The sequence below is a fragment of the Vigna unguiculata genome, chromosome 10, assembly GCF_004118075.2.
Source record: "Vigna unguiculata cultivar IT97K-499-35 chromosome 10, ASM411807v1, whole genome shotgun sequence".
Taxonomy (NCBI): Eukaryota; Viridiplantae; Streptophyta; class Magnoliopsida; order Fabales; family Fabaceae; genus Vigna; species Vigna unguiculata.
Window position 1 is genome coordinate 36,320,293 of NC_040288.1, and position 12,355 is coordinate 36,332,647.

Genomic DNA, 12,355 nt, shown 5'->3' on the forward strand with positions numbered 1-12,355 from the left:
GTCCAAAGTTCAATTCAATGTTTATGTCCTTGGCACTCCAATGGTGTCAGATTATTTGTTGTAGCATCATAACAAGATTAATGTCCTTTCTAGCTTTTCAGTTACAATGAGTGTAGTGGTTGAACATGTCCTATTGTTGAAGCCCTAATCACTGCACTGCTTTTATTGTTGCTTTAAGATTACTAAAACATCCTTCTACCTAAACAAAAACTAGCCATTTTGCCCTCAATTTGTTACCATTTTCTTTTAGTCATTGACTGGTTTTGTATACTTATTTTCACACCAAGTTTATCAATGTCTTTTTTTACTGATTCAAACCTCTGATTTTTCAAATGTCTGATACATGCCTTGATAAAAATGACATGCTTAACTCTGTTTTATGTATGGTTTCACAAACACCATTTCTGTTATAAAGTAAAGATGCGTCTTTGTATAGAAAGTTTTGAGTTAAATCTTCCAGTTACCACTTTAAGCCCTAAGAGTTAGCCACTGATCTATCACCGTTATTTTACCAAACATGTTGCTGTTTTTATCATAGAAACCATTACTAGGAAAAAAGGTATTTTCTTTTTCAAACTACAGTAGAACACAATCAATAAATGAGTATAATTTGTTGTTTGTACATAAAGGTATTGCCAAATGTGTAGAGTTCATAATTTACTTACAAGTAATCAATATTCTATTTTTCAAGCACCCAAACTATCTTCTCATTCCATTATGAACAATCAAGTCATAAATAAAGTTGCTTTATCAGAGGCAACCAAAATTGAAGATGGTATGGCCCACCAACTTTCATTGAAGTTGTTGAATATGTACTATAAAGATAATGCAAACTTTTCCATTAGATTACAAACCTAACATTGCCTTCACACAACAAGCCTAGACATGGATTGGTTGTTAGACTCTTCATGTCCCCTCTTTGTAAAGGTATATATATATATATATATTATCGACTTATAAGATTGATTTTTCGTGTATAAGTGAGTATAGATCTCAATTTAAAAGTTAATTTTATAAAGTTGAATAAGACTTAAAATTTACTTTTTTTTAAAATGGTATTGAAGTTATTTGAAGTCTGGTACAACGATATTTGTTAGCGGTTAAGTTTATTAAACTATCTATTATATCACTTATTAATATTTATTAATTTCACGTGTACGATTCTTCCAATTCATCTATATAAATAACTATTTCATGAATAAAGTTAAAATTACATTCAAACAAATTACTTTATTTGATGTGATTTCACATTTACAATGAAGGTATTTTTCTAAAAAAAAAAAAATTAAACTATTTTTATTTGAAAACAGAAAAGTGTGAGTGTGATTCCACCGTAATAAACCGAGTCAACAAAATAATATACTGTATACATAACGTTGTGGGTTGCTTCTTTGGTGGTTACAGCTTTTCAGAAGCCATAATCAAAATTTTCACGTTTCATAATGGAAGCCTTTTAACAAATTATAATCAAATAGTTATGTTTGGACTATTGCGTTTGATTTATTATATTTAATTTAATATTCAATATTAAAGCTAAAGTAACAAGTTTAATTTTTAGTGAAACAGATATTGAAAGAAAGATGATTATAATTTGCATTAACTATTTTGTAAGTCAAGTTGAATAAGTCAATTCGTATAAGCTCTTAATTGGAAAACCTTGTGTTCTAGATATAAATCATTTATAGTGAATGTTAATTTCATATATTAGTTATACTTAAAAAAAATCAACTTAGTTAATTGTTTTTATTAACTTATGTGATTGTATTAATAATGAAATTAATAAATGATAACTTTCCCATTATTGATTAATACAAAATATAAATACAGCCAATATTTAATAGAGGACAAATAATAAAAAGTAAAATCTAAAGTCTTACAAAAATACCTTATTAATAAGATTAAGAATTTATTTTAAAATGTATCATTTAATAACAGAGGATACGTAACTCTTGCTGTAAGGGTAAGCGTTTGTGTCCAACACATAAATACATATATGCATATTATTAAGGGCAATACATATATTATTTTATTCAATGTACTGGGAAATAAAATGAACATTTTATTATTATTTATAATAATGAACATTACTACTTTTACTCTTTGTTATTATTATTTACTCAAATGTCTACAATTTACGTTGTTTTTTACCTAAATTTCATTAACTTCATTATTATATTCTTTATGAATGTGACATAAATTTGGTTTATTACAAATTTCATCATTATCAATAACGAAATATATAATTTTCACTTTTTAATTGAAGGTTAGACTCTATCTATTCGGAAAAAATATGCTCATATTTTATCAACATATATGAACAAAATTTATTCTATTATTTTTGATAAAATTTTAATAATATTCCACATTGATCTCCAAAATATATGAAATGAAACTGGTAACAAATTACTACAATTAAATAAGCATTCAAAGAACAACATAAAATGATCAATTAAAAAACTTTAAATTTAAGAATAAACTTACAATGTCTACATATTAAAAAATTATGAAACATAAGTTTCTATATCTCTTAACTTAGATAGATAATTTAAGATTTAATATAAATGATTATTGTTTAACTATATGCATCTCAAATGAAAACAAAAGTTCACAGTATATGTACACGAAGATAATACTTAATTTAAATAAAATTAGCACAACAGAAACAACAAATATCACTCAAAAATATCACAACACATCTTATTTTTAGGATCAATCAAAATCACACTTTTTACTTTAATTTTTCCACAATACAAATGTAATCTCTAAAATTATAAACAAACTAATGAGTAAATAATTAAGTCACTCAAGGGGCTAAAATAATTCATTACTCCCTACAATTCTTAGTATTTTTAAATTTTAAATTTCAATTTCAAACATCCAATGACATTCATCATTTATATTAAATTGATTTTAACAATTAATTTCAATATTTTAAAATTAAAATTTAAACATCTAAATAACACAATTTTAATACCAAGAGTAACAAAAAATAATCTAATGAAGATATTATTGTATTGTCGTGGTTGAAATTTAAAAAAAAAATCACATTATCAATTTTAATAATAAAATAAAGATTTAGATTACTAATATTTAGAAGAAATAAGGTCAATTAATAATAATCAATTTTGTTGTTGATTAAGTCTATCTGAAATGTTTTTGATGATGTCCATAATAGCATGACAATGGTTAACATGACATGTATGTAATATCCTGAAACTGTTAATCTGCTGTTCCGATAGTCGACTAGCCAACTAATGTAGTCGACTAGGTTCGTGCTGACAGCAACTGGTTTATAAAAACAGACTTTGCACCTGTTGTTAACAGAGTTGTTCAACCAAAAAAGAAAGAAAGAGAAGTGTGAAACAGGTTCTTGGAGCAATCTTGGAAGATCCTCTTGAGAATTTCATCAAGAAACATCAAATTTGGCTTGGCAAGAAGAAGAAAATTCAGATTTGGAAAAGGTGTACTCAATCTAATTTCTAGGCTGTGTTCTTGTGTTCTAAGTATAGTTTGAAACTCTTTGTTTTACTGTTTTCTGGTTAAAGCAAGTGTGTGTGAGAGCCTTGCTGTTTTTGGTTGTTAAAGCAAGTGTGTGATAGTCTTGCTGTTGTGTTTGTTTAAGCAAGTGTGTGGAAGCCTTGCTTGTGTGTTCCTGTATCTTAGAATTTAGATTTATCAAGTGTATTTGTAAATCTTGAAATTCTTGTGATATAGTGAATAATATCTTTAGCTGTGGTTTGCTAGATAAAACTGGATGTAGATTATTAAGAATCGAACCAATATAAAAATTGTGTGCTTTATCTCTTTCTCTCTATATTTTGTCATAGTATAAATGCTCCAAACATTAAACATCAAACCACACTATTTCAATTGATTCAACAAGCAAAGGATTTTATCAAAACATCAAAAGTGCTAAAATTGGACAAAATTTGTTAATACCAATTCACCCCCTTCTTGGTTGTGAAATATTGGTGCATCAATTCTAACAAATTTTAGTGACAAAAAATAATTAGTTATTATAATAATCAATTCAAATATCAATTTATAAACTAAAATTTATTGAAAACTAAGATACTTTCAAAAAATGTAATTCTTCTTGATAACTAAAATAATTTCTATTTCAAATTAGTTTCTAAATTGATAATTAACATCAATTATTAAGGTTTTAACTACCAAACGAGTTAATATCTAATTATAAAATTAATCTTTCAATTAGTTTTTATCTATTTTTGTCACTAAAATTAATTATTATGTAAATTTTTTTTGGTGCTTATTTAAAAATATTTCACCACACTTTTTAAAAACAAATCATATATAAATATTATCAGATATAGTATATGTGATGATGGTGGCCCTCTTTTACTCGTGACTGTATAATTTGATTACATTTTACTTAAAATATATGAAATACACGTTACTCTTGCTCATATATAATTGCATGCACTATGTAGTATACAGAAACTTACGTATAAGAAATGAGTAGAACCTTTTCATATCAAAACATCAAAGCTTTTGACGAGAAACACGTTGGAAGCGCATAATGGATAACTTTATTGATTTGTCTTTCTTTCTCACCTTCTTTTTCCTTCTTTATTTTCCTGTCTTCTCTTTTTCATCTTCAACATTGTCATATCAACACCTCAACCATTGCAAATGCATCAAAAACAACTCATAGAATGAGAAAAAGTTCGTAAGTACACAAATATTATAAGAATAGAAACATCAAATGGTACTCACTTTTATTTAGATGTGTTAGTTTGATACATGTTTCTAAAAATATGTCAATTTAGTCCTAACTCTTGAAAAAATGTCTTAATCAGGTTCCTTTCAGGCAAAAATTACTGAAGTCGTTAACTTAATTCATGACCTTTATCACTAAATCTTAATATAAATATCAATACTTAATTTGTAAGTCATTTTAAATATCAATAGTGTTATGTTAATAATTTTTTTGGTAAAAATGACTTAATTGAGACATTTCAAAAATTGAGACTCAATTGACGACACATTTTTAAAAGTGAGTACCAAACTGATTCATCTAAATGAATGTGGTACATCTAACTAATTAAACCTATAAATTACTCTATTCTTATCCATTATGACACTAAAGCCATACAAGATATTTCTGTGTATAGTTCAAGCTTTAAGATTGTTATTATTCCATGAATGAATGTACATAAAACATAATTTATTAATAAAGATTTTATCAAGTTTTGTCAAACGCCACCATAATCTGGCAAATGCTTATCAAAAGCAGTACTTTGATTTTTCTATGTTAAATTCACAATTCTATTGGGAGAGAAAGTTCGTAAAATTTAACTAATAAAATGCACTTTCAATGTGAATGCTTTTTTACCGTGTTTCATGTTTTATAACATAAAGCACATATTATAACATATTGCTGATAAAAATAAATAAATTATAACTTATTATTTAAAAATTCACAAATTTTTATTTTTTATTCATGTATTTGTTATCGTGATAACTGAAACATATTGAAACTCAAAATAATAAAAAAATTTAAATGATAAAATAAATACAAAATACAGAAAAAATATAGAATATTGGTTAATCGAGTTGTCGCTTATCTTATAATATTTCGAAGTTTGACTCATTTATAAATTAATAAATAATATTTAATTTTCAAATCAGCATAAAAGAAACGTTAATATTTATAATTTCTAAAATAATAATAGTAAATTGCAACAGAAAAACTATTGAAAAGAAAAACAATAAAATATACAATATTTTATATCCAGAAATGGTAAAAAATGCAATTGTAATACAATAAAACTATAGAGATACAATATTTTATTACAATGAAAGTTAAAACATACAATATTAATAACATATTGAAATTCTTAAAAGAAATAACTACTTTATTATAGCTACAATAATTGATGAGTGAACATGATATTTAAAATGAGCTTTGTGATGGGCCATGCATCAGAGGACAAAGCACAGTGATCATCACTGAATCTGAAGCTAACATAAGAGATTACCTTCTTTAATCACTGCTCATAAATTTAAAACCAATCATTAAATTAAACCTTTCTTAATTTTATTCCTTAAGGTAATTTGATTATAGAACATGAAGCCAATATGAATATCTTATCATACTCTCGGCATGTTTGGACAAAGTTTTTTTAAAAATATTTTTAGAAGAAAAGTGAAATATATGAAATAAATTTCGAATAGGCTAAATTGTTCTTTACCATTAATTAGTTAAGTTTTAACTAGTTACGTAACTCATATATAATATCTGGTGTGGGTAGGTACTTAGTAGCGTATATGTGTATATATATATCTGCATGCATGTACTATATATATTAGTCTTCAAACACCTTCAATCATATCAGTGTTGCTCTTTCTTTATTTCACTCTTCCTTCTTTTTCTTTCTATCACTATCATACTTGTAAGTGCGTGACCATCAGAAAACTTTTGCTGAAGACTTTATTAATGCAGAATTTGCTTCTTTCTTTAGTTTGGAGCTACTCAACTTCCTGCTTTGTTCCTGTAGTAAGTAAAGGAAACAGAGAAGAAACTTTGCACTATCAAGCAACATTTACATGGCTAACAAGGTTCATGTTCCTTTAACCTTCTACTCCATAAAACACCAACTTCACAGCCTTTTCCAGGTCCCTTTAACTTTGTCAGAAGCAAAACATTAAATCATGTTTGTTTAGTCTTCGTTTTTGAAACTTTGTTTGGGTTTGTTTTAATCTTCAGAAGAGAGTTTCGGTGTTTGTCTCAGTTTCTTCCTCAGTTTTTCCAAAGATATATGAGAAAACTTTGAAGTTAGTTCTTTTGGATTGAACAGGTTTTGCTATTCTTGTATCTATGTTCTACATGTGCAGTTGTTTACCTTTATCACTAGTTACATGTGCACTTGTTTAGAGTTTTTACTTTGAAGTTGGAATTTGCAGGCCTGAATATTCTATGGTACAAGTGAAGTGTTTTTCCTCTTATAAAGCGTAAATATTCTCAGTGCATGCTGCAGTAAGTTAATCATGACTACAAAGGGACAGAGATTTGTTAGGTTCGCTTGCTAAAGTCTGGTTTTTGTATTTCTGCAATTTTTACTTTTTTAATTATTTTTGGTACATTTTGGTGTTATAACTTCAACACTCTTTGCAGACTTTTAGAACGATATATTCTGCCTCTGCATATTCATGCTGCCTCAGTCATTCATTTTCCTTTTGAACCAGAAAGAAAGTTAATCATTTTCCCCATTCAGAAAAACATCACATTTTATTTTTGATTTTCCTGTAAAAAAAAAAAAGAGCAGTAGCATTTACCTACTTTAAAAGATGCTTCTCTAATGTATGACAAATTGACTCTATACAGTGAAATCAATAATTGGAAAATGATTTTGTCAATACTCCACTATTGCAAACACTAAAATTTGATGCTATAACATGTGCTTGATTCTTAACTGAGTTTTATATACCTGTGTCCAGGTTTAAGGATTGGAAGTCATTTTCATCTTCAAGTATTGAGCACAATGATTCCACTAGTGAGGGATTTCACGAAAAGAAAGTTCAATCAAGCGAAAGCTCTGTCAGTGATGAATCAATCAGAAATTTGTCCTGCAAGAGGCATGTTCTTCATCCACAGGGGCCAACACTTCAAAAGTGGAACAAAATTTTTGTAATCACAAGTGTTATGGCAATCTCTGTGGATCCACTTTTCTTTTACATCCCAGTGATCGATGACAGTAAAAAATGCCTTGATTTGGATGGAACACTCAAGATCACTGCCAGTGTTCTCCGCACATTCTTTGATCTTCTCTACATTCTTCACATTATCTTTCAGTTTCGAACCGGGTTTATTGCCCCTTCCTCACGTGTGTTTGGAAGGGGTGAGCTTGTTGATGACCCTTCAGCCATAGTGATGAAATACTTAAGTTCTTACTTCACCATTGACATTCTGTCAATTATTCCACTTCCTCAGGTTTTTCTTTTCTCTTCTACACTCATTCTTACTATATGTGAAGATGACATGTGAAAGACATAAGTTGATGATGTTTTAACACTTTTAATGTCTTCTTAGATGGTCATTTTAGCTATGATCATATCCCCAACATGCTCAGCTCCATATGTGGGAAAGGATTTGTTGAAGTACACAGTAATAGCCCAGTACGTGCCAAGGCTTCTTCGGATCTACCCTTTATTCAAAGAAGTAACAAGCACTTCTGGAATATTGACTGAGACAGCATGGGCTGGAGCAGTTTACAATCTTTTTCTCTACATGCTAGCAAGTCATGTGAGTTGATTCTGTCACTTACGTTCATAACTCTTCATCAATGTTCCTAGTAATCATGCTATGTTTTATGAGCATCAACTACATGTGGCATATGTACCAGGTGGTTGGAGCTTTCTGGTATCTGTTTTCAGTAGAATCAAGGGTGAGGTGCTGGCGCAGGCGGCTGAAGAATACTACTATTTCCTATCATGAATCCTACCTTAGCTGTAGATCTAAAAATTCTAATATCCAATCATTTCCCAATATTCAATCACTTCTCGTTCAATCTTGCCCTATCACTGATCTAGATAAGATTGTAGACCTGGATGCTTTCAATTTTGGAATTTTCATAGAAGCTCTAAAGTATCGAGTGGTAGAATCAACAACTGATTTTCATCACAAGTTCTTCTACTGCTTTTGGTGGGGTTTGCGCAGTGTAAGGTAGGTCAATAATCTTCTCTACTCATACTCTGGACTGCATATGCAACATTCCCATTTTATAAACTTAGGAACTTAATTTAATCTTCCTGTGTTCTTAAAATATGTACTTTGGCGTTTGTAACATCTTGTGAAAGCATGATACAACCTAAGGATTAAGGCTAAAAGCATGCCAAAGTCAATTTTGTTTTGTGACTTTTTGCAGTTCAGTTGGGCAAGGTCTCGAGACAAGTACTTATGTAGGGGAGATAATCTTTGCTATCTCCATTGCTGTCTTTGGATTGGTTCTGTTTGCATCACTTATTGGAAACATGCAGGTAATTAATTCTATGAGATGAGGTATTAGACAAGAGAATACAGTGATCTTGTAACATTGGTGAACCTTAAATAAGAAACCAATTTCTCATCAATTGTTGCAGAAATATCTACAATCTACCACTGTCAGAGTTGAAGAGATGAGAATAAAAAGGAGGGATGCAGAACTGTGGATGTCCCACCGTATGCTACCAGATTTCCTGAAGCAAAGAATTAGACGCTATGAACAATACAAATGGCAAGAAAATAGAGGTGTTGAGGAAGAGACATTGATTCGCAACCTCCCCAAAGATCTCAGAAGAGACATAAAGCGCCATCTTTGCTTAGATCTACTTAAAAAAGTGTGTATCATCCATAACCATCTCTCATTTCCTTTAGACAAAAACACATGAACAATTACTTAGATGTTTCTGGTGTTATTTTTCAATCAGAATAAGAATTTCTTGAACACTTTTTGTTTGTATCTACCTTCTTATTGGTGTAGGTGCCGATGTTTGAGAGCATGGATAATCAGTTGTTGGATGCACTGTGTGATAAACTAAAGCCAGTCCTGTACACAGAGAGAAGTTACATAGTCCGTGAAGGGGATCCAGTGGATGAAATGCTGTTCATCATGCGTGGAAAACTTGCAACTGCAACAACAAATGGTGGAAGAACTGGTTTCTTCAACTCCTCTGAGCTCAAGGCTGGTGATTTCTGCGGAGAAGAGCTTCTAACATGGGCCTTGGACCCCAACTACTCCTCAAATCTACCCATTTCAACTAGAACTGTGGAAACTATATCAGAAGTTGAAGCCTTTGCTCTCATGCCTGAGGACTTGAAAGGTGTTGCTTCCCAATTTCGACGTCTTATAAACAACAAACAACTCCAACACACTTTCAGGCAAGGATTCACCTCAGTTAAACCTTTCCCTCTCTGATCATTAATGCATCATTATATTCTAATCAATGCCATATTCTGTTAATTCTCTTTGTACTTTTGAAAGCATTACATATAAAAAATATGTGAATAGATGACATAAGCACTAATGATGTAAAAGTATCTGCTATAACACAAGCATAACCTGAAAAAGTATCTGTTAATTCTGATAACAATTATAATCTTAAAAGTCATCATGTCAAACAATCTGAAATCTAGGTTGACAAATCTTTGAAGAGAATTGTTATTATATATTATAAAACTCTGCAAACATATGATTCAATTAGATGACAGTGTGACATTTTTTGGTTATTACATAAAACTTAGGATTATTGTTACATTTGTTTGTTTTTGGTTCAGGTTCTATTCTTTACAATGGAAGACATGGGGTGCGTGTTTCATACAAGCAGCATGGCGTAGATACAGAAAAAAGAAGGCAGAGAGGTTGTTGCGTGAAGCAGAAGAAAGAATACAAAATCTGGAGAATGAGGAAGGGTCTTCACCTAGCTTTGCTGCCACTGTATATGCATCAAAGTTTGCATCAAATGCATTGCGCCACCTGCGAAGTGGAAAACGTACCAGAGTGCCACAGCCACAGAAATTGCTACCCCTGATGCCTCAGAAGCCTTCTGAACCAGATTTCACTGCTCTGAACAACTAGTTTATTATGAAAATTTTCAGCAAAACATGTTGTGATTTCCCTTCTGTGCATATTCAACATGCTTGTCCTTAACAATTGTACCAGCATAAGTTACTAGCAAGTGGTGTTTTAGGATTTCCTCCTATTTGACAACATTATGTGCACATATCTGTGTTAAAAAATATTGAAGTCTAATATCATATGCCAATGGACTTATCACTTCATTTATTTTCAATTACAACTTAGATTATATACTCATTTAACTATATCAACTGAAAAACCTCAAGTAAGTTTCAGAGGAAACCCCGAGAAAGTTATGGAGGATTTCTAAAAATCCCGTAAAAAGTTAGGTTTTTTAGAACCTATAATGCATAGTTCACTCATTGATTTGCAGCTATTTTGCTGTCTAGTTTTGTTTCTCGGTGTGAATTTTAGTGTTTTAGAATTGTTATGTATATTTCTACTAGAATTTTGACCGTGAAACGCACGGGATATTATTTAGATGAATGAATTTTGTTTTTTAGTAAATGAAAAAAAAATTAAAAATAGATATTAGTAGTATTAATAAATATGATTTAAAATAGGAGATATCAATTTTATCATGTTTATAAATGAATGTAACAGTTCTGAATATCCAGAATCGTAACGATATTAATTGTAGTATTATTATTTTGTCCAAAATTTTAACATTTTGAACATTTATATATGTACATGTTATGAACATTTATACAAAATTTCTTATTGATTTCATGGATTAGAAGACTATTATAATTGATAATATAAAATTGATATGAGTTTATTAAATTTAAAATTGGATTAAAAAATTAAAAGAATGTAATACAATAATTGACAAATAACCGAAATAGTATAAAATTAATTTGTATACCTCTTATCAAATATTTTTAAATATTTATTTATAAACCACATTCGTAGTTGAAGTGGTTAGTTACATTTTCATTTTCATCTAGAATTAGTACTTTCAATCAAATCTTTTTTTCTATTTCACCCTAAAAATTTTTACATATAGTTTGTCCATGAGTAAATATGAGGCGAGGAAGATAAAATTCAACTTTAGAGAGAGTTTGTCCTTATCTTTTGTTACATACCTTTCACCTAATTAAATTAAATATTAATATAATTAAAATTAATTTCTCAATAAAAAATTAATATAATTAAAATCCAGTTGTAACACATCACAAAAATTTTCAATTAAAAATTAATACAATTATAATTTTCCAACTCTGAAACCACAATTTTATACAAAACCAAAACATAATATCGTTTAGTATTTATTAATTATAAAGTTAGTATTTATTACTTTTTGTATTTATTAATCATAATGTTACTATTTATATTGTTTGTATGAAGAAATTTATATTAATATTAGTGTGAAGACGGATAAAAAATTGCTTCTTTTGATTTTTTCCCTCTTTTATTTTATTTTAATTCTTTTCATATTTCTATATTTTATTACATTAATCATTTTCATACACCATCTATTAATGCTATTCATGAAGACCGATAAAAAATTACTTCTTTTAATTTATTTTTCCTCTTTTTATTTATTTTAATTCTTTTCATATTTTCATACTTATTATTAAACAAAAACAGACATAAATTGTTTCAAAATTATATATTAGTGTTTGAAACAAAATATTATATTTTAAAACTACACAATATAAAATAAAGTACTAAAAAATTAAATTAAATATTAAATTATGTAATTAAATATTAATGAGAGAGTTTAACTACTTTTTTTCCACCAAAATAAGTGTTAAAATAAAATCATTAATTGTTCT

The 12,355-nt window shown here is 28.8% G+C and overlaps 1 protein-coding gene across 5 annotated transcripts; it reads left to right on the forward strand.

The window, feature by feature from the left end:
- Positions 1 to 6,344: 6,344 nt before the first annotated feature.
- On the forward strand, positions 6,345 to 10,592 carry LOC114167276 (cyclic nucleotide-gated ion channel 1-like). 5 transcript variants are annotated; one of them, XM_028052314.1, is made up of 10 exons: positions 6,565 to 6,582; positions 6,731 to 6,821; positions 6,928 to 7,040; positions 7,462 to 7,954; positions 8,054 to 8,266; positions 8,367 to 8,686; positions 8,889 to 9,000; positions 9,103 to 9,339; positions 9,483 to 9,880; positions 10,277 to 10,592. In XM_028052314.1, exons 3-10 carry the CDS (start codon positions 7,012 to 7,014, stop codon positions 10,575 to 10,577), a joined length of 2,103 nt encoding a protein of 700 aa, XP_027908115.1. In that variant the 5' UTR covers positions 6,565 to 6,582; positions 6,731 to 6,821; positions 6,928 to 7,011; the 3' UTR covers positions 10,578 to 10,592. The 5 variants fall into 5 exon arrangements, with proteins under 5 accessions (XP_027908114.1, XP_027908113.1, XP_027908116.1 ...); XM_028052313.1 differs by lacking the exon at positions 6,731 to 6,821 and having other exon boundaries at positions 6,345 to 6,582; XM_028052315.1 differs by lacking the exon at positions 6,731 to 6,821 and having other exon boundaries at positions 6,478 to 6,639.
- Positions 10,593 to 12,355: the final 1,763 nt, after the last annotated feature.

Bases quoted from the DNA above. Each gene is read 5' to 3' on its own strand.
- LOC114167276 (XM_028052312.1), top strand. From the start codon at position 6,461: ATGCAGAATTTGCTTCTTTCTTTAGTTTGGAGCTACTCAACTTCCTGC. The intron at 6,583-7,461 runs GTTCATGTTCCT...ACCTGTGTCCAG, and splicing joins ACATTTACATGGCTAACAAG to GTTTAAGGATTGGAAGTCAT. The intron at 9,340-9,482 runs GTGTGTATCATC...TTATTGGTGTAG, and splicing joins GCTTAGATCTACTTAAAAAA to GTGCCGATGTTTGAGAGCAT.